The sequence below is a fragment of the Lonchura striata genome, chromosome 7 (assembly GCF_050655825.1).
Source record: "Lonchura striata isolate lonStrDom1 chromosome 7, ASM5065582v1, whole genome shotgun sequence".
In the NCBI taxonomy this organism is placed as follows: domain Eukaryota; kingdom Metazoa; phylum Chordata; class Aves; order Passeriformes; family Estrildidae; genus Lonchura; species Lonchura striata.
This window is the reverse complement of record NC_140709.1, coordinates 18,313,706-18,335,878: the sequence shown is the minus strand read 5'-3', so window position 1 is coordinate 18,335,878 and position 22,173 is coordinate 18,313,706. Positions and strand designations below refer to the sequence as shown.

The following is a 22,173-nucleotide window of genomic DNA, read 5'->3' as shown; positions in this document are numbered from 1 at the left end:
ATAGGAGTTCTTAAGACTATAGAAAGGAAATTAGCACGCTCTATTTTCTCTGCTATTTAGTTGTCATCTTTCAGGCATTTTTTCCCCATCATGATTTAATCTTGTTGAAAATTTTGGGTCCACATTCTGATGATGCCCTCCAGTAATTGGAGTAAATTCCTAAAGTTAGGTAGATTTTTTTGCTCTTGTAGGCCCTACATTTTTTGTCCAGCAATACTTCAGAAAATTAATTACTGCCTCCAACTTTTTATCAGAGCCTACTATGTCGTACGGGTTTCAGTTTAAGATGTGTTTCTTTGTGTGGCTCGTTCCACATTTCCAAAGCGTATTCTGCTGGACACTGACTGGTCTCAGCTTGATATCTAGCAACTAAACTTTCAGCACTGTCATTTTGCATCTTTTAATTAGTTTGGCTTCTTCCCATACTTTGATTAGAACCTCAGTATGTTCTATATCTGATTGATCACTCTTTACAGCAGATTATACTCCCTGAGGAGAATAGTGAGGTCTTCCAAACAACACTGAATTGAAAAGCAACCAGAAATTAGCAGCTGTGACATCGGACCTGGTTTTTATTACATATCTCACCGAGAAAGGTTTCCTGGCGCTCTCGGGGTAAACAGGGACCGAGTGAACTCGAAACCTTACAAGTTCAAGCAGAGAAGCGCTTACTTTCTGGAGCGTTTCCAGCGAAGGGGCCGTCCGGAGGAGTGGCCGCCGTCTCACAGCGCCCGCCCGCCCGTAGGAGCGCGGTCCGGCGGGTCTCTGGGGCCGCGGGCCGGGCCGGGAGCTGTCGGACGGGCGCACGGCCGCCTTCCCACACGGCGGAGGCGCCGCGGGCCCGCTCGGAGCCCGCCCGAGGGAACCCGCCCGAGGGGAGCCCGCCTGAGGGGAGCCCGCCTGAGGGGAGCCCGTGCCGGGCCGCCCGAGGGGAGCCCGCCCGAGGGGAGCCCGTGCCGGGCCGCTCGGAGCCCGCCCGAGGGAGCCCGCCCGAGGGGAGCCCGTGCCGGGCCGCTCGGAGCCCGGCCGCGGGGAGCCCGCCTGAGGGGAGCCCGCCCGAGGGGAGCCCGTGCCAGCCCGCCCGAGGGGAGCCCGTGCCGGGCCGCTCGGAGCCCGCCCGAGGGGAGCCCGTGCCAGCCCGCCTGAGGGGAGCCCGTGCCGGGCCGCCCGAGGGGAGCCCGCCCGAGGGGAGCCCGTGCCGGGCCGCTCGGAGCCCGCCTGAGGGGAGCCCGCCCGAGGGGAGCCCGTGCCAGCCCGCCCGAGGGGAGCCCGCCCGAGGGGAGCCCGTTCCGGGCGCGCGGGCCGGGCGGCACCGGCGCCCCCCGCGAGGGACGCGCGCGCCCGCCCCGGGCCCGCCGGCCATGGAGCCGCCGCCGGCCGCCGCTCGCCAGGTACCGGGCGGACACGGGGGGCAGGCGAGGTGTGGGACTGTGCGCGGGTCAGCGGGCCCGCCGGCGCTCGCCGGACTTCCCTCTGCGCTCTGCGGCTCGTGGGGCGGGCATGGGTGTCAGGGGCACCGCGGCCGGTGGCAGCGGCTCAGGACGACCGGCCGCTGGAACGTCCCCGCAACGCGGTGCAGCGGCCGGCAGCGATGGCCCTCTCATCTCTGTTCAGTTGCCCCCGAGTTCGTAGGAGGAAGAAAGTCCTAGGTGCCACGCAGGGGGGGAAATGCGGACTCGGGACCTCAGCTTGTGAGGCCGGGGAAGGACAAGGACGGCTGCTCGGCGCGGCTGAAGTTCGGTGTCGCTGAGCGCCCCGTCTCCTGCCGTGCCCCATCGTCTCCTCTCGTGCCCCATCGTCTCCTCTCGTGCCCCATCGTCTCCAGCCGTGCCCCATCGTCTCCAGCCGTGCCCCATCGTCTCCTCTCGTGCCCCATCGTCTCCTCTTGTGCCCCATCGTCTCCTGCCGTGCCCCATCGTCTCCAGCCGTGCCCCATCGTCTCCTGCCGTGCCCCATCGTCTCCTCTCGTGCCCCATCGTCTCCTCTCGTGCCCCATCGTCTCCTGCCGTGCCCCATCGTCTCCTCTCGTGCCCCATCATCTCCTCTCGTGCCCCATCGTCTCCTCTCGTGCCCCATTGTCTCCTGCCGTGCCCCATCGTCTCCTCTTGTGTCCCATCGTCTCCTGCCGTGCCCCATCGTCTCCTGCCGTGCCCCATCGTCTCCTCTTGTGCCCCATCGTCTGCTGCCGTGCCCCATCGTCTCCTCTTGTGCCCCATCGTCTCCTCTTGTGCCCCATCGTCTCCTCTTGTGCCCCATCGTCTCCTGCCGTGCCCCATCGTCTCCTCTTGTGCCCCATCGTCTCCTCTTGTGCCCCATCGTCTGCTGCCGTGCCCCATCGTCTCCTCTTGTGCCCCATCGTCTCCTCTTGTGCCCCATCGTCTCCTCTTGTGCCCCATCGTCTCCTGCCGTGCCCCATCGTCTCCTCTTGTGCCCCATCGTCTCCTCTTGTGCCCCATCGTCTGCTGCCGTGCCCCATCGTCTCCTCTTGTGCCCCATCGTCTCCTCTTGTGCCCCATCGTCTCCTCTTGTGCCCCATCGTCTCCTGCCGTGCCCCATCGTCTCCTCTTGTGCCCCATCGTCTCCTCTTGTGCCCCATCGTCTGCTGCCGTGCCCCATCGTCTCCTCTCGTGCCCCATCGTCTCCTCTCGTGCCCCATCGTCTCCTGCCGTGCCCCATCGTCTCCTCTCGTGCCCCATCGTCTCCTCTCGTGCCCCATCGTCTCCTCTCGTGCCCCATTGTCTCCTGCTGTGCCCCATCGTCTCCTCTTGTGTCCCATCGTCTCCTGCCGTGCCCCATCGTCTCCTCTTGTGTCCCATCGTCTCCTGCCGTGCCCCATCGTCTCCTGCCGTGCCCCATCGTCTCCTCTTGTGCCCCATCGTCTCCTGCCGTGCCCCATCGTCTCCTGCCGTGCCCCATCGTCTCCTCTTGTGTCCCATCGTCTCCTGCCGTGCCCCATCGTCTCCTGCCGTGCCCCATCGTCTCCTCTTGTGCCCCATCGTCTGCTGCCGTGCCCCATCGTCTCCTCTTGTGCCCCATCGTCTCCTCTTGTGCCCCATCGTCTCCTGCCGTGCCCCATCGTCTCCTCTTGTGCCCCATCGTCTCCTCTCGTGCCCCATCGTCTCCTGCCGTGCCCCATCGTCTCCTCTCGTGCCCCATCGTCTCCTCTCGTGCCCCATCGTCTCCTGCCGTGCCCCATCGTCTCCTGCCGTGCCCCATCGTCTCCAGCCGTGCCCCATCGTCTCCTCTCGTGCCCCATCGTCTCCTCTCGTGCCCCATCATCTCCTCTCGTGCCCCATCGTCTCCTGCCATGCCCCATCGTCTCCAGCCGTGCCCCATCGTCTCCTCTCGTGCCCCATCGTCTCCTGCCGTGCCCCATCGTCTCCTGCCGTGCCCGCTGCTGCACTGTCGCGGCGGGTGCTTGCCATGCCCTGGCCCGCAGGGAGCCCAGCAGAGCCCTGCCAGAGGCAGTGGCCTCGCGTTCGCCTCTCCCGCGTTGTACAGCTCTGGGCTCGCTGCTGGCATCCCTCCCTGTCTGCAGGCCAGGGACACCTCCGGAGCGCTGCTCCCCACTCAGGAGCCGTTTCACCTGTGTCACAACGTTTTGTTGCCCTTTTTGCTCATTGAAATGTGTCCCTTCCAACTGGGGAAAAGGAACAGGGCTTAGCAATGCACATTCTGTTATTTTTCATAACAAATGAAGAGAGGGACCTGGACTGTTCTGTTCAGTGCAATTTCACCTGTACTGTTCTGTTAGCGGAGAAAATTTCAGGAGAGAATCATAGTGATGCTTCTGTTGCTGAAATCAGTGGTGAAATAAAAATTTAGCACAAGTTTAGGTAAGAAACAACTGAGGGAGAATGTTACTTATGAAACTATGTGATATGAAGAAGATGGGAAATAGTGTTTAGTTTCTCTGTGATGACACAAAAGACTTGGGGACGCCCAAGTGAAAGTACTGAATGGCAGGTTTGGTACAAATTAAATTACCAGTATCTTCCTAGGATGCATAATTAAAATGTGGCATTCACTGCTACATGATATTGTAGATACTAAAACTTATGCATAGTTTCTAAAAAGGAAAAATCAAGCAGCTGTCCATTTAGAAGTGTGGTGCTCCAAGAACCTAACCACTTTGGGAAGTCCAAAATACACAAACTGAGGAAAGCTCAGAGGGGAAATTTATTTGCTAACTAGCTATCTCCTATGTTCCTATGCTTTTCCCTAGGCACCTTTCATGGTCATCACTCAGAAATGGGATACCACACTATACTGGCCTTTTATCTGAGACAGTATTATGTTAGTGCTGCTTGAGGATTAAAGGTTCCACTTAAATGTGCACCCCTACTAGAGGCAGGCAATCTTATGCTTGTCAATTTATGTGTCTATCTACAGATTACTTAGATTTTTCAGTAATTTTATTTTTTCCCAGGAATATTAGTGACAAGCATTTGAGTTTACACTACTTGCTATATATGTTAAATAGGCTTCTGCATCTATGAAATGTTGGTTTTACCTTCATACTTAGTACACAGAACACCGCAAGCACTTTATTCATTCAATTCTTGTTCCTCTCTTGTATTTCACAACTTCAGGTAAAATACGATCTTTCTGATGAATAATTCTAAAATGTTCTCTGGCAGCTCAGTGGTGATCTTAGGAGAGGAGTACTGCATGTTTGTCAAACAGTTCTTTTCCGAAGATGCAAACATTAATTTTTGAAGCTACTGGCTACATATTGAGCTCTGAAGTTTGGTTCTTTCCCACAGAAACTTTCTGGGACCAGCTGATTTGATAGTGTCATTAACAATTCATAATTAATTAAACCATTGAATGGCACAGAAATATTTAAAATACTGGATAAAACCCTGGATTAGATTATGTTAAGATGTTGGCATGCTTTACTAGTAAGTCTTAAAATAATTTAATTTTCCTGATTCAGGGACTTTTTTACTGACCAATTGTATTAGCCAAAATACTTTCAAAAATACTTGATTCACATTTCTGTCTTTGAAACATGACTAAGAATGCCTTTGTTTAGTAGCCTACCTCTGAGTTTATATATATTTTTTTCCTTCCACTTATTTTTTGGAGAATTACAGAAGATTATGGGTCAGACTTATAGAGGAATTAGCTGCTTAATACCCCTTTGATTTCTCACTGAAAAAAAAAAATGGGATTTATTTAGCAAAATGCCTCTACAAACCTGAGTGTATGACATTTTTTTACAAAATCTTTAATAGACTATGTGAAAAATACTTGGTCTCACTTATTTTTCTCATGTATAATGTTTTTCTTGTCTTCCTGAAATAGGTAGAAACAGATGACCAAATAGCCCTCCTTAATAAGCCCAAGAATAAAGGAGGAAACAGTGATCTGGCATCAGCTGGATTTAACATTATTAATTCAATCATAGGATCAGGCGTTATAGGTAAATCTACTTTTCTTCACTATCCTGTGTTCAGCCTTGTTTATTCATGCATGACTGTCCAGCTTGGGGAAAAATAATACTGATTCTTTACTTTCTGCTGCTGTTTTTTAAGATTTTTCTCTGTATTTACTTGCTTACTTTGCAAAAATGCTGAGGTGTCAATTGTGACCACACTTTAGAGATAAATACCCCAGAGTCTCTTGGCCATAATGGTCAGAGAGGTTGGGGAGATGCTGACTAAACTTCATACTTAAGCAACACTTTGTCCACTGAAAATTATCTTTTTGAGGTTATGAAGCATGCTGGTCCAATTTTGGAGATTACTAGCATTTTTTTAAATCTGAGTTTTTATGCATCTTAATTCTCACAAATAAATGGTTGGAAAGAGTCTTCTAGAATCTCTCTTTTTCTGCTTTGCAGGATTGCCATATTCGATGAAGGAAGCTGGTTTTCCTCTAGGAATACTGCTTTTGTTTGTGGTTGCCTTAATCACAGGTACTTTGGAGGCAGTTTCTGTTGTAAAGATAAAATTGGTCATGCAGTATTTTAGCTTATCTTGAGCTTAATGATACCTTAAACAAGTATTATCTATGACAATAAAAATGACTAATTTTTTCCTTACCTCACTAACATCTTCAGCAGATTAGTAGAAGTAGAGAATTATACTGTACAACATATGAAGCTGCTTTTTTACTGCATTTGTTTTCATGAAGCCTTAGTTTCCTAGTTGAGGTAACATTTAAAAGAATATTCTTATTTGTGCCCTCATAATCACTTGTTTAGGTCCGCTGTTAAGAATGGACTCATTAAGAGACTGAATCCTGAGAGGGTTGTAAATTACTTTTAAAAATAGACCGCAGAATGAAAACCTTTAATTGTACTATGATTTTAAGTATTCTTCTGATATGAACCTATAGGTCCTGGTTTAGAGGATTGAGAGATTTTGTGAGATTTCTCATCCCTGCTCTTTCTAGTGTCACTGCTTTTCTTCTTACGGCCTTTTTTTTTTTTTTTGGTTAGAGGAGTGAAATAAGTTGAAAAGTAATCAACCACAAGTTGGTTCATATTGTCTTTATCTTCTTTTTTTATATATTTTAACAGATTATTCCATTATATTACTGATCAAAGGAGGAAATCTGTCCAGTACCAAAACCTATCAAGAGCTGGTCAAAAAAACATATGGTCTTGTAGGTTATCTAATCCTTTCAGTTCTCCAGTTTTTATATCCATTTATTGGTAAGATCACATACAATATAAATGTTTAAGTTCTATAAGTAACAAGCTTTTTTACATTTTGTCATTTCACTGATTGAATATTAAGAACTATGTAAAGAATGTACTGTATATGCTTCTTTGCTATTTAAAAAGAATTAAATTTATTTTGTGGATTCTGAAGAATGAGGAGTAATTCAATGAATTGAAGGATCAGAATAATAGAAATGAACTGAAATGTAATGCAGAAATGCGTGATCACACATATGAAAATGACAAAAGTAGCTAGAAAAATATCAAAGGAGATTCTGTTCTAGACTGAATACCACAGCACAAAGTTGATGTGTCTGAAAGAAAAGGAAAATACAAATTTAGGAGTATACTGACTTAGTATATTTTCAGAGATGCAATGTTACTGTAGTTGGAGAAGCCACTGTTTAGGTCTTGCTAGAAAATTATGTCATTGCTTTTCAAAAACATTAGTTCAGCCTCATATCCAGCAAAGTACTCGGAAATTGGGCAGTTGAGACCCCTTGGAAGAAGAAATAGTAAATGAACAAAAAGCTAACATCTCAGCAGGAATTTATTAGACCAGAAGTTTGAAATAAAGTTCTGTTCTGAATATGTCCCCTGCCGCAGCAACAAAATTCAATCAAATCTTAGATAGTCTTAATATTTTCACATGTGGGGTTGCAAGATGGGATGACTTGAGATATCAAGAGTCTGGACTTGGTGATCACGGAGTCACACATCAAAATTCCTATTTTGGGTCTGGCTACAGATAGCTGAGATTTTTAAGGGTGTCAAGTTGTTACTGCAGGGCAACAGTGTTACACATTTAATTATACTCCTTTGTAAACCAATACTCCGTTGTAAACCCTTGATAATACAGAGAAGTAATTGTAAAGGTCTTAGTCATAGCTATGGCTATGCACTTGTATGTGTTTGCATTAATTTATATAAGTAGAGTTGTTGACTTACAATTTCACAGCACTGAGTATTTATGTATAGTCAAGGTCAATACCTACATATATGCTGTCTAAATGCTGAAGACCATGAGAATGTATAAATATATTTTGTGTATGCATACACATGTGCACAAATTTACGTGCTCTTAGTGTAGAGTTAGATAAGAATGAAATGAGTGTTAAGGCCACAGCAATAATTAATGAGAGGGAGGAATCAAAGTCCATGTCTTAATCTATTTTCTCCTTCCTTTTTATCGTTTAAAGTTTGTTAGCTTTTTGCATGAGCTAGAAAATCTTTTGCATTTAATTGCAGAACTGATTATTAGACAACACACAGAAATTTACTAAATAGAAGCAAGCATTTGAAAGTAAACCGACAAAGAATTGCTATTTGAAACAAGCAGTTTTATAAAGCCTTTTTATCCTCTTCTGGAGTAAGTTTATATGTCTACTCAGCACAATGGCTTTGCTTATCAAGCTGCATTAATGCTTAGGTTGTACTTGTTTAAAAAAAAAACAAAAACAAAAAAGGAAGTGTTAATTTTTTTTTTAAACCTGAAACTTACAAGTTGTTGCTGCTAGCCAGAATATTAGAGGGATCGTGGCATATAATCCTGAAGTCTACAAAATGTGTGTTCAGTGTTAATCAAATATTTTGCATATGACTTGTACTAACAAAAAACTTATTTTCCTTAAGCTATGATCAGTTACAACATAATAACAGGAGACACTTTAACTAAAGTTTTTCAGAGAATTCCTGGAGGTAAGATGCATTTAAAAATTTTATGAATGGGAGATTTTATATTGAACAGAAGCTTATCATAAGTATTTTGGAATTACCTGTTATTTATCTTCATTTTTCTGAAGTTTAATTCAAATTAAAAACATTAAGTATATGTCCATGAGTGAGTTTTTTTGAGTTTGTTTCCCAAATAAAAGCTATGAATCCTAGTCCTTGGCTATCAGTGGACTCAGTGTCAGTGAAGAGACTAGATGCTTCAGTGAAATACTAAACAAATAGAATTGAGTCTTCCACAGTTGTGTATTTACAAGATTATTTGGTTTTGTAAATTTTTTTAGATACTTTCTATAATAATAATAATTTAAATAACAAAACTGTACTTCATCTAGTTAATAGTTCTGGATAAGTTGTGAATAATATAATGAATGTAATGCTTTTTAACTCATGCCCCCTTGTTTTCCTTCCTGTGCTCTTAAGTTTTCACAGCAACATCAGTGGAGCAATTTGTGTACCTTTTGATATCTACTTTAGTAAAAAAAGCAGCTAAGTTAAAACATTCTTCACTGGGAAAATAAACTGAGAGAAAATATGTCTGTAGTGAAGTGAAAATGTGAATTAGTATGAACTGTTTCATTTCCACAGGAGAACTGTAATTTTCAGCATGTGAAACCTGAAAGGTGTGAATGTAGTTTTAATTGTAACACTCTGTTGTTCTGTGAATACCTGATCAAATTGATAGTGACAGTGAATATCTAATAATTTATATATAATATGACTTCTGTAATAGGGGGAATCTCCAGCATGGCAAATCTTATTACTTATCCGTTAGAATACCTGACTGGAAAGAGGTGGGAAAGCTTTATAATCTCCCAAAGAAAAGAGGAGACAAAACACTGAGTTTTCCATGTCAATTGCCAGTCACTTTCCAGCCATAATTTTTCATCAAGTATTCATTCAATCCAATGACTTATGGTGGCCTCACTGAAACTTGGAGATTTTATTTTAGGTTGTCATTGGCTTGAAAAAACCCACCAGTTATGCAAAAAAGTCCCACTGATTGCATGGAATACTATAACAACATTGGTATTTTCACATGGTAATCTGCTTTGCAAGTGGAAGCTGGCTGATTGCAGGAAAGCAGCTGCCCAAAAGAAACTTCAGAATTATTTTAGGCCATTTCTTAGAGAGCAGTGCTATCCTAAACAGCACTGTAGTTGATGTCAACCCAGAGTATCAAAAAATTCTCAAGACTAAATGGCAGAAAGCAGTAGAATTTTTTACTTGCAGTCTCCCAGCATTGACCCAGACATAATGAAAGACATTATTACCAATCTATATGTAGGAATCCAGACTTTGCAATTTTGATTTAATATATCCCATATGTTATGCATTAGGTTTGAATTTGCAGAATTCTTGTGTTTGTGCCCATGCTGTGCATGGCTTTCCCAGTGTTAGTTAATGCCCAGTTTGCAGAATTACTTAGCCTGAGTAAAGAGAATAAAAGCTTGATCACCAACAGTTTTTTACTTTTAACCTTTCAAAAGTAGTTAATCTTTTCCTTAGGTTAGTCTCTTAAAGAAATAAATTATTTTCTTTTTTGCTTCAGTTGGGGTGGATAACGTGCTTACCGACCGTCACTTCATAATTCTTCTTACCACCATCATCTTTACCTTACCTATATCTTTATATCGAGACATAGCAAAATTGGGAAAGGTAAATCATAACAGCAGTTGATTTTTGGTTTATTGTTCTGTATGTCATTGAAAATAAGTGCCAGTCGTAACTTTGTCTAAATAATTAACAAATTCATTATACTACTCAAAGGACCACTTTTCAGCAGCTTACTGACTGAAGTCATGTTTTTACCTTTACAGGTATCTCTTCTTTCTCTGATTCTAACCATTGTCATCCTGGTTGTTGTGATGGTGAGAACAGTAACCTTCAGTCCACAAGTGTGAGTATTCTTACACTTGCTACAAAGTGAACTTCTGTTCATATATAAGCTCATATTTCACTATTGCATTTACCTGCACAGTTGTGAAACATGCCTGATTTGGAACAGATAATTGAAAAATCTCTATCAACAGTAATACAAAATGAACAGCTAAATATAATTAATCCTTTTTCATTTTTTCTTCTACTGGGTATAAGCAAAGGTCTCAAGACCCCTAGAGATAAATGGGAAATTATGGATGGCTAGTAGAAGGTGGGTCCTGAATCAACGTGTGAGATTGTCGGTCATTTGAGATTTTTTTTCCATTATTGTCAGATTAATGATTTACAATCATTAAATAGCTACTATCTTAGGAATATTTATTTTTCTGATAAGATAAATATAAGAATTTCATAATAAAAATAAAATATAAATACTGTGAATTTTTTAAAAACAACACAATAAGGAAAATCTTTATTTTGCCATTTGAGAAAACTGTATAATACAAAAAACTCTTACTCATGCATACTCTGAAAGTAGTATTTAACATTAGACATTGGAATGTTCTAGACAATTTAGTACACATAAGTATGTGTTGTGACAATATTTTTATTATTGTATTCCAAGAAAGTCTTAGGAATGTGTTATTTTTCCTGTAAGGCTTAGAAGGGCTGTCTTTCTCATCCTTTAAATGTAGAGATATATTAATAAAGATAACAAATTCTATTTCTGAATGTGCTTTTTTATTTATTGGAACAGATTTATGTTCTACTTCTTATGTTTCCCTAAGTAGATTCTTACACCAGGATTGTTTCATCCCCGTTAGGCACAATTGTTCGGTTGTATTACTGCAGTGGTACATGGGTTAATTGCAGGGTATTTGGGTTTAATGGTAGGAAGATGCCTGGAATAGCAGTTTCTTAAGTTGTACCAGATGATGTTGTCTATCATCCACAAAATCTCTCTCTCAGAACAGTGTGGAACTTCCCTCACCACCATATTTCTGGAGCAGCATGTTTTTCACACTGTGTCAAAGGAGTATTTAAAAGGTTAATCTCAAAACTCCCTGTTAAAAAGGGAAGAAACTATATATAATAATTACTGCTAACCTTGTTACTATGGTAACATTTCTTCTTCACAATTGTGATGCACTGAAAAATATGGAATGCATGATTTTATTTTTTCTTACAATATATGCGGTTTGGTTTTGAGTGATTCTGGAAGTTTTACTTCTTAATTCTTTAGAGACTTCCATTTCTGCCTTTACACTTCCTGTTTTCAAAAATGCATGTAGCAAGTTGATAAAACAGTTGGTAATTTTTTTTTCCTCACCAGCATTCTGTTAATGTCTATTTTTAGTATCTTTGCTATTTTTACTTTACAGTTAGACATAGGCATATACTTTAATTGTTAAAACTATCTACTATTTTGTTGTATAATGGTATGACTTTTTTTTGCAATGAAAAGAAAGAATATTGCTATATTTGAATATGGGTCTCATCATAGTACAAGTGAAACAAGTGAATTAACACATTTACTTTGAATCCTTATTAAAGTATAATAGAAGTTAGTTCCCAATGAGATTTTTAAAAATCATTATTACAAAATCACAGGCCTTGTATCTGTCATAAAGGAAAAGAATTTGTACAATCCTGGATAAAGGCTCAATGGGGACAAGAATATTTAATCCCCACAATTGTTATATGTCAGAACTGATTATGTGCCTGCCATTGATGACGGGTGATTGCCAAGATCAAACTAGACAATGCCATGGTTTCCCATTCTAATCCTTAACTTGCTTTTTCTTATGAATTCTCTCTGTGTATGACTCCATTTTATATTGGTTGCTTCTTGGCCTAACCACACTGGATATGGACGACAAACTATTTATGCTTTTTCAAGTGCTTGAAAAAGACCTCTAAAAAGCTGTAATTTAAGCCCCTTTGGGGACCCTTTCTATAGACTAAATAAGCACAGTTACTTTAGGGTTTCTCTTTTTTGTTATTTTCGGTGTTTCTAATCATGCTCAATGGCTGCCTTAAGTCTTCTGCAAATTCAAGTGGAATCCTGGTGCCCCAATTGCCTGGGATATTCCCTCTGAAGAGCAGAGAAGATGATGTATCTTAAATGCAGTGTTGTAAGGTTCCTTTCAACTGTATCCCTTGGGGATTGCCATGCCTCTATTTATGTAGCCTAGTTTGATGTTAGCCTCTTTGGAAAATAGCATTAATGTGCCTTGGGTTTGCAGTCTAGTAGAACTACCAAGCAGGAGATACTCTGCAGAACTGTTTGCTAGTGACTTTTCCTTTCTTTGATACTCTTCTCATGAAGTTTGGGATTTTTTTGTTTCTTTGTTTGTTCTCTCTGCCTTGTTCTTGAGAAGTTTTTTTATCATCTGCATAACTGTAGAATTTGTCATTACAGAATTGAATGCTGCTTTATCAGATGATTTCTCCAGTTACCAACATATTCATGATTTTTCTTTTTTCATCCCATTCTCTAGCATGATTGTGTTAATTGCACATTTCATGCTTTCAATTAAGGACATTTTTTGCTTTTTTTCCATATTCAAGTCATTGCTGAATACATTCAAAAGTACTGGACTCAGGTTAGGTTCCACTGGAATCCCATTTGGATATCTTCCTGCTTGTATAATTACTTTCTGAGTAGTAATCAGTTTTCATTTACCTTTAGATTTTTCAAGGTGAATACTTCTTCCCTTTGAGAGGTACAAGATCATTATGTGGAAATGAGAAAACACTTTTTGCTTACTGCAGTCCATGTTCTATTGAAAATTTAATCTTATTTGGACAACAAAGCAATAAAGCAATTTCTGCAATAATCTGAAACTTTCTGCAATGTTTTAGACCATCTAGAAACAACAAGATTATTACCGTTTTAAACAGGAATTACAATGTTTTGAATGTTGCTTCTTTTTTTTGTTTGTTTCCCTCTTTATTTGCTTTGTGTGTGGGACTGGTTGTCCAAGGACATTTTAGGAATGATATTGTCACATTCTGATGAGAAAAGCAAAATGTATTTAAGATGTGGGATTACTTGATTTAATTTATTACCTCTTATGACAAATATAAAACTGAGGTACTTCTGTTTTTCAGTTTTGGTTTTGATAACTATCATCCATAGGATTATTGTTAACTGAATGAATGATATTGTTAAATTAATAATAAACCTCCAGATAGAATACAGTGTTCTGGACTATTAAGAGTTTATTCTCAGTATTTTAAGATGTTGGATAAAAATACATTTTGACCCGATCTTTATGCCTATCTGCTTATGGCTGGTAATTTATGTACTGTGATCAGAAAAAACAGGTAACAGTTAACTCGAACTGTAAAGTGCAGCATGTTAATACTGTATGAAATAACTTCATTCTTCTAGCCTGAAACTAAAATCCCTTCCTGTCAAAAGAAATATTTTATGTTGCTTATAAAGAAGGATCATTTTAATTTAATTTGGTGTTCTTTAGGAAGAATGTTATGATGTCAGTGTCTCCATAATATATAAATGTCTATGAAAAACTTCAAGAGCATCTGCTACACATAAAGAGAATGTGAGAATTACTGAACTGGCAGCTGATTCCAGGGATAAAACACCAAGGGCTCAGGAAAAAAAACTTTAAAGTAAAAAGCTGATTCTTTCCTTCACGTAAAAAATATAGTAGTAAGCAAAGGTAGACTTTAATGTATGATGAAATTAAAGAAACCCAACCAAGCTACTTTATATTTACAGAACTGTTAAGTAATTCATTAAGGAAGAAAGAAGAGTAGATGTAGCTGTATCTAAGTTGGGCTGACATAATAGCTTTGCCTTGTCTGTGTTCTTTCACAAGATGACTTTGATTAATATAAAATCCAAGCCTAATGTGAGCTGTATTTATTTTCTTTCCATTGTATTGATTAAAGTTCTATTCAGCATCTGTGAACTTTTCAGTATCTTCAAACTTTTAAAGTTCAAAAAGACCTAGAAAGTTATTTTACCTTAGAATAGAATTAAATTGAAATGTTACAATTAATTTTCTAAATATTTAATCATTGAATTAAACCTGAAAGAATCTATGAGGTGATTCTGGATTATATTGTTAACTGCTGTTTTGCACCCAAACTTGGCAGTTTGACATTGATCTTTAATCCAAAACGATGGAAGTCTTTTGTGCATTCCCTCATGTAGCTTCCCTGTCAAAAATATGACTATTCCTCTCTAGAAATCACCTTTCTCTTTTCAAGTCAGTGTTTTATAGCCACAAGCTGGTTGAGATCAGGGATATTTCTTATCTTCATTAAAGATGTTTTGCTTCTCATGCACTCTTCTATTGCAGCATTTCTATATAAATGACAGAAAAGATTTTTGTATATCATCAATCTTAAAGTGGGGACTATTATTCTGCAGGTGTTTTACAAGAGGTAAAAGAGAGGCCATCTTAGACTGCCAAACATTTGCCCAACTCTTACTCATGATCTGGATGCTTACAGTGTTAGGATGTCTTATTCTCTGCCTGGTTCGTTCATCTCAATTTCCCCATTCTTATGTAGATAATGTTTTCAAAACTTTTTAGAACTTTAATTTGTTTATTATGGTATATTTTCACTTACATATATTGAAGACTTAATAAAGTTTTATTTTCTTACCCTCTAGGTCTTCGTCATTGCTAGGCCTCACTACCTTCAGTCTGTCTTGCTTTTGTCTTAGTTTGTCTTGCTTAGTTTCAGCTAAGACTTTTTCCCCGTATGTGAACTCCCTTAGACTGTCTTTTTACTCAGTATTTTACTATTTTTGTTCCAAGAGCTACAGGTAAATTCCATCTCAGGTGTTACTTTGTGTTTCAGCTTCTACTATATATGATAGACAGTACAGCTGTCAGCAAGTGCATTTGTTCAAAAATGTATTTCTTCTCTTACCTTTCATTGTTTCATCTAACTCATATTTCTTCAGTGTGAAAAAGGCTTCCTGTTCATGCAGGCATAGTCTATGCTTTTATACACTGAGTGAGCAGCAGAGAGCTAGCTGAATCTGTCATTCACGGATTTTCAGAGCTAATGCTATTCTTGTATAAGCAGCAGTTAAAATCTTCCCCTAATAACTCCTAGCAAGAATGTAGGTCAGAACAAAGGTCCCCTCAAACCAGAAAAAAAAAAAAAAAAAAGAAAAAGAAAAAAATCTTGAACAGTAGCAGAAGGATTGAAAAACCACAAGAAGTTATCCTGTATTCTTGTGATACTCTTTCAGTGTGTGCATGCATCTGGCTACAGAGATGCATATATTAAATCAATTTGTGTATGTTTTCTTTGACAGATGATGTTTACATTAGCTGCCCTTTGGCTTGTGAGTGATTTTATATGATCATTCATTATATGGCTCCTCTACAGCTAACACCTACTGTTTTCTGGCACAGTTTTTCTGAGAAGTCTTTCTATGAAGTCTTATCTTATATGGACACTTTCATGTCACCTGCATCCTTTCCCATGTTGTTCTGCAGACTGAACTTGGGAGTTATTTCTCACTGATGTGATCACAGTTCTAAAACTGTTGACTCTCTGTTCCAAACACTCAGAAATTAAATTTTTGGCTGTGTGCTTTCACTGCATGAGGTCCCTCTATTCCCACAATATGAAAATATTTTTCAAAGCACATGCAGCAGTCTATGAGTTGCTGAAGAAAATAGCACATCTGTACCAGCATACATTGTGGGACAGTACAAGCTGCTGGTAGTGTTCAAATTAGGGATCTGGAATTCTTCCTTTATTCTGCAACTAGAATAGAAGGAATTTATCTTCTTAGGCTGGTAAATAAGCAGGATTTTGTTCTTTTTTCCCCCTAATAATACTCCTAATCTGATTTGTCCTTCATCAGTAAAGCAAAACAATATCTTGGTCTTTTGCATATTGCTAGTGCATAAGCTAACACTGTGCAAGGGGAAAACCAGCTCCTGTGTTTTTTTTTTAATTATTTGACCACTTAATTAAAAGTATTTCGAGTGAAATTCATATACTTTCTGAATTACCTTTTAAAATCTGTATTTGTAGGAGCTCATAATGCAGCTGTAACATTGCACTGGATATACCATTTTCACAGAAATTAAATGTGTTTCAGGCAAAAGCATTCTTTATTTCTTTACATTTAAAAACATTTGGTTTATAAGGTATTAAATAATCTAACTTTATTACTACTAGGAAAGAGCCAAAGAAAACTTCTGATTCAGAGGAAAATATAAAACAATTTTCATTTTGTATGTTTATTATCAAAGCTGACCTCTAGTGGTTACAGAATGGAATAAATGGAGTGTTAACTTCCTTTATACTCTTTTTATTTTGAAATCTTATTGCAATTTTTCCAATCAGATGTGAATGTTTTCCTTAAAAATATTACATTCAAAATTATTAATATTAATTTTCCAAACACATCTCTAGGTGTAGTGATTTGAAATGAGCGGTGCTCTAATATTAAGGGAACATATAAGGAACCACAGCAGCTGTAGGGGGTCAGAACTCCTATTTCTCAAGACAAATACCAGATAGCTCTATTTCATCCATACTATTTTATATCTACTTGTTGAGTCGGAGAATATTTCAGGAGGGCCATATTCAGCTGCTGAAGACTCGAAGCAGTATGTTACAACAGTTCAAGACAATATACTGTACTTGAGGACAAAAGAAGGGAACTTGATTTTGTGTTCAGGTTCTGGTAATTTCAAAATTAAACTTAGCAACTGCATCGTAAGAGCTGAAAAGCTGCTCAAAGTCTGAACTGAATGTGCATTAGGTACTTTAAATCTGGGCTTTATTAATATGAAAAAGGAAGAATTGGCTATTTGAACTCAGGAAATAGTAAAATATGAGTTCTGAAAGAGGAAACTTCAACTTTTTATATTTTTATTTTGACAATTTTATTTTAATCTGTTTATTTTTAGGGGCTGGAGGTGTAATTTAAACATTTGAAAGCAATGAAACCTGGCATAGCATATGCCACTGCATCTGTCAAAACCAGCAAGAGGGAGAGATCACCAAAGAGAGGGAGAGATAAAGCTGCCATTGTTACCTTCACAGAACTGGCCTGAGTGCCATACTGCTTCCTAGGGCAGTAGGAAAAGAGCATCTTAAGGCCTTAGGTGGCAGCAGTTTTCCCTCTAAATAAAAACAGAGCAATCAAGGTTAGCAGTACCCAGCTTTTTAAGAGCAAGCTTCTCTGGATCGTTTTTCATTGTCTATGCTTTAATATTACAAATTCAATATTTAACTAGCTTATGAATTTCATTTGATCTTTTTAGCAAACTGTATTTCTGGAGAAGGATGTTTTGTGTCCTTCCCTGTTTTTTTTCTTTTTGGCTCTTTATTCCAAGATGAAGTTCATGCAGCAAATGGTTTTTAAAAAAGTTTGCTTATGGTCCTGCTCTAGGCATTGCAACTATCACAGATCCAAATCTATGAGCATATCTTAGAGGAGGAGGTGTGGGGAGTATTACATATTTGCCTGACCCTAAAAGTCTCCATGTACTCTCTTTCAATTTCTTTTATGTTTTGGGAAGTAGTGGAATCTCTTTACTATAAGGAACAGTTGGAAGAGGTGTAAAGAAAGGCAAACTCCCTCACTTGATTAGTGAGTAAAATTTAGCCTAGTAAAATGGTATCTCTAGAGTGCATCAATTACATGTTTAAATTCAAAGGTAGAAATTGCCTCTAAATAGTCAGAGTCATTTTCAGTTGAGATATTCAGTGAGAATCAGTAACAGCTTTTACCTTCCATCTTGCTGTTTCTTGGTATATGCTGACTTGAAGAGTTTATTTACAAAACTGAAACAGGCTGAGAATTTTTACTGGAAACACTGGTTATGGAAATACTTTAATCAAAACAAGGGAGATGAGAAAGGTATCTCCCTGGTTTCAGCTTGTTAATAAACACTGGGGCTCTGTCAGGGAGTAATAAGTAATATTTGAAAAGAGGGTAACCTATTCAAATGTCTGTTTTAGACCCAAATCAGAAAATGCATGGATATTTGCAAAACCAAATGCAGTACAAGCCATTGGGGTGATGTCATTTGGTAAGTGTTTTTTTCTGTTTGGATTTTTTTTTTCAATGTTAAGATCAGTTGTAAGAAACTATTTAATATTTTGAAACTAGAAATTGTAATACTAATGTTAAACTGGTGTTGAAAAAAAATTGTCTGAATGATCCATATGAATGTCATTGTTGTTGTGTAAGACATTAACCTCATCCATTTTCCTTTTGGCCCTGGAGGCTTGCCACCGTAGCAGAGACAGTGTGCAGGTGAGTGCAGTTCACCTGTGCAGGTCATCCCAAAGGCCCTGCATCAGTGGCTTTGTTTAACTGTAACCTGAGGGGGCTGGGATCATTCTGCATTCCCTTGGGTAACCTCTAACAGAAAAGTCCTCATTCTGAAATCTGTTCCTGCCTGCAGGATCTGGTATATTATTTCTTGTTAGCAATGTGATAATCTGAGGCATCCCAATGATTGCTGCTGCCTAAAATGGATGCCATATGAAGTCTGACAATAGCAAATGCCTCTGTAGATTTAAAAAAAAAAAAAACAACTTCTCAAATCTGCTGCTGGGTTCTTAAGTAAAAGAAAAGCAGGAGGAGGAAATAGCTGTGGAATGGAGATGTGTAGGGTGGGAAATGGCATAGCATTTAAGGATAATGTAATCAGAATCATCTCGGGATGAATATAAACCTTCATCAAATCAACTAAGCAAGCCATTTATCTTTGCCACTCATTGCAAGATTAATGTTTGTATTTAATAATGAATGGATTCAAACTGCACTGTGTCTCTGTGCATTTATGCATGAATTCATACATTTGCTTTAACTGTCATGTGTGTTTCAGCATTCATCTGCCATCATAACAGCTTTCTAATATATGGGTCTCTGGAAGAACCCACATTAAAGAATTGGTCTCAAGTCACACATATGTCTGTGGCCCTTGCTCTTGTCATCAGTGTAGTGTTTGCTACCAGTGGATATATGACTTTTACAGGATACACAGAAGGTAAACTGCTTGATCCCTCAATTTTGGTGCTTGCTATAATCCTTATGTTTCTGCTTTCCTGTCTGATTTTTTCTGTAAACATCTCGGTGACTGTAAAAATGCAAATATCATAGTATATTTGGGCAGAAATAGTACATTCATCATAGTTACCCAACAACCAAAACTTGATCCAAAAACGTCATCTACATTCTAGTAGGTGTCAGATTCTTAAGCATAAACCTCACTAGTGGAAGTCCCATTTGAATCATTAAAAACACTTTGAGGACTACACAGCCATGATTTATCCACATGGTCCAGCAGCAGAGAGCAGTAAGAACAAAAATTTCCTACAGGGTATCGGGTATATATCTGTGTATATTTTCTTACCATTTTTCTTGTTTGTACTAATACAACAGTCTAGAGTTAAAGATACTTCCTATCTTTTCAACAGCTGTTCTGGTGTTACTAATCCTACTGTCCCCTCTGTGGGTATATTAATACACAAAAATACATATAACCAATGTTGCATCATGCTATTTAACATCATTTTTCTGATGTGAAAAAGGTATGTTCATAAGAACAAGGTATAAATTGGTTTTAGTGCATTACTTTCTTCAGGATACACATTTCATAAGCAAGCATATTTTCTGTTACTTAATAGTGACATTCTGGATTGTAGGAGAAGGCTTCCAAACTTTTTCCTTTTCTGATGAGCAGCAGCATTTAGTTGAGAACAGAGAAGTTGTAAGATAGGGACTCCTGGTTTCTCTGTCCTTTTTTCCTGCCTCCAGTGCTTAGTTCAGCAGAGTAAGTCACTGTCCTAGATGTGCTGTAGCTAGACTGAACGCAGGCTGGCTGAGTGCTTTCAGGTACAGACAGCTCTGCCTGCACCTCCTCCTCAGCTTATGACTCCTATGGTAGCAGGTTCCATCTCACCTTCAGTCTCCCCTGCCAAAATCTTTTGGCTATTTAAAGTACACCTTATTGCTTCTTCAGTGCCATTGCGATTATTTAAATAGTAAATCATGAGACAGTATCGTAGCCACATAAAAGAGAACTGATAGATCATCTGGTCACTGTCTTGCACTGTCTCTTGTGCTTCAGAGATCATTATTACAGATTCTTTGTGGTAAAAACCAAGCAAGATTATTTGAATTTTATAGTGATGCTTTTGTTTTTAGATATAGGATGATTACCGAGGTAATAATCCATATATTTTTAATGGGCTTTTGAGGTTAGAATATTTGAAATTCTTTTCTACAGCTTATTAGCTGTGATTAGATACTGTTGGGGAAATTCAGTTCTCCACAGGCAACTCTCACCTTTTTTAATGTAATTTTTGTTCTAGGAGTTTTTACGGAAAATTTATCTTCTACATATAAGCTTTCTTTTTGAATCTGTCACATATTTATTTAATCAAACACCAGCATCTCATACAAAATCTATGTTGTGGGGAAGATAACAGATGACAAACTCTGATATGTATATTTTAAAATACTTTTTGTAGATAAATGCTACTTGAGGTAAAAACACTGCTTAACCAGCAGGATAAGCTGAAAGTTGCTCCTGGACATAACTTGTGACTATAACTAGTTTCTAGTTACATGTCAGACAAGGGGATCAGAAAATCTCAATTACTCCAGTAACCTGCACTTCAAGTTGCAAATACAGGTAAATGTGAAGTTCAGGCTAATTGGTGTTTTGCTGTACCTCAGGAGATATATTTGAAAACTACTGTAGAGATGACAACCTTGCTACATTTGGAAGGTTTTGTTATGGAGTTACTGTAATTCTGACCTTCCCCCTTGAATGTTTCGTGACCAGAGAGGTAAGAATTTATTACATTTTTCCCCTTAACACTGTTGTTATATATTAATAATATTGTCACATTCTTAATACATATTGTAGCTGAAGTCTATGGTTGATCTGTGATAAACAGCAGCATATTTTGTCCTGCTATGTGCAGTGAGTACGGGGAACTAGTTGTACTGTTTAGACCCTGGCCATATAATGTTATTTTACGTTTATTATAATGTTAGTCAACATTATATTAATAATTACTTAATAATATTAAGACAGCTTAAGATTTCAAGTTTGGCATAAATGACACTGTTTTTACTGTATTGAGAATAGCCAAAAATACATACTTTTCAATCTTAATAGTTTTTCATTTTAGAAGTATCTCCATCTAGGAAATTCATCAATTCAATGAATAATTGTAAGTGGATTTATTCTGTAATGGGCAAATGGGAAATGAGCAAATTCTGAAATCCTACAGGTATAACTAAGTCAATTTGGCAAGTGTTCTGCAATTTTAGTTAGATTGTTATGAGTAATTTTTGGAAGCAGATGAAGATGTTTTCTTGAAGCAAGGTAAGTAAAATTAAGCCACTGTATTCTCACCCATTCCTATAGTTTCCTGAGGTTAGAAGATTTAGAGTAAGTTGTTGGATAACATAAGGAGAAAAATCAAGGTTTAAAATTGTTGTTCTGTTTCAGGTGATTGCCAATGTGTTTTTCCATGGGAACCTCTCAACAGTTTTCCATGTTGTTGTGACAGTAGTTATCATTGCTGTGGCAACTGGTGTATCATTAGTGTATGATTGCCTTGGAATAGTTTTAGAGCTGAATGTAAGTGAACCTGCCTACTCTTCTATTTAATAAATCACTTATTAATAAATAACTTTCTAAAAACCACAGCTCTACTGAAAATCTTACATAATTTGACATAGTCAGTAGTAGTGTTAGAAGAACAAATTACTGCTTCAAAAACATAACTAAAGGTGAAAGGAAGTTCAAAAAGTAAAATTCATGTGGTTGAGGAGGGTTTTAGAACAGTTTTGTAGATAAGGCAAGTGGCCATAACCTACCTAATGTGTTAAGCCACATCAG

General features: G+C 39.1%; 1 protein-coding gene across 3 annotated transcripts in view; it reads left to right on the top strand.

Annotated features, from left to right (window-relative positions):
• The first annotated feature begins 1,306 nt into the window (after nucleotides 1–1,306).
• SLC38A11 (solute carrier family 38 member 11) overlaps nucleotides 1,307–22,173 on the top strand; it is a 41,990-nt gene continuing 21,123 nt past the window's right edge. Inside the window, exons 1-11 of one of the 3 annotated variants that reach the window (XM_021528608.3) lie at nucleotides 1,307–1,391; nucleotides 5,311–5,428; nucleotides 5,849–5,923; nucleotides 6,530–6,664; nucleotides 8,306–8,371; nucleotides 9,957–10,063; nucleotides 10,225–10,304; nucleotides 18,266–18,336; nucleotides 19,141–19,302; nucleotides 20,997–21,109; nucleotides 21,781–21,912. In XM_021528608.3, the coding sequence (XP_021384283.3) occupies nucleotides 1,362–1,391; nucleotides 5,311–5,428; nucleotides 5,849–5,923; nucleotides 6,530–6,664; nucleotides 8,306–8,371; nucleotides 9,957–10,063; nucleotides 10,225–10,304; nucleotides 18,266–18,336; nucleotides 19,141–19,302; nucleotides 20,997–21,109; nucleotides 21,781–21,912 (1,089 nt within the window). In that variant the 5' untranslated portion in view covers nucleotides 1,307–1,361. The remainder of the gene's footprint in view (nucleotides 1,392–5,310; nucleotides 5,429–5,848; nucleotides 5,924–6,529; nucleotides 6,665–8,305; nucleotides 8,372–9,956; nucleotides 10,064–10,224; nucleotides 10,305–18,265; nucleotides 18,337–19,140; nucleotides 19,303–20,996; nucleotides 21,110–21,780; nucleotides 21,913–22,173) is intronic. The other 2 variants (XM_085585068.1, XM_085585069.1) reach the window with 2 other exon arrangements.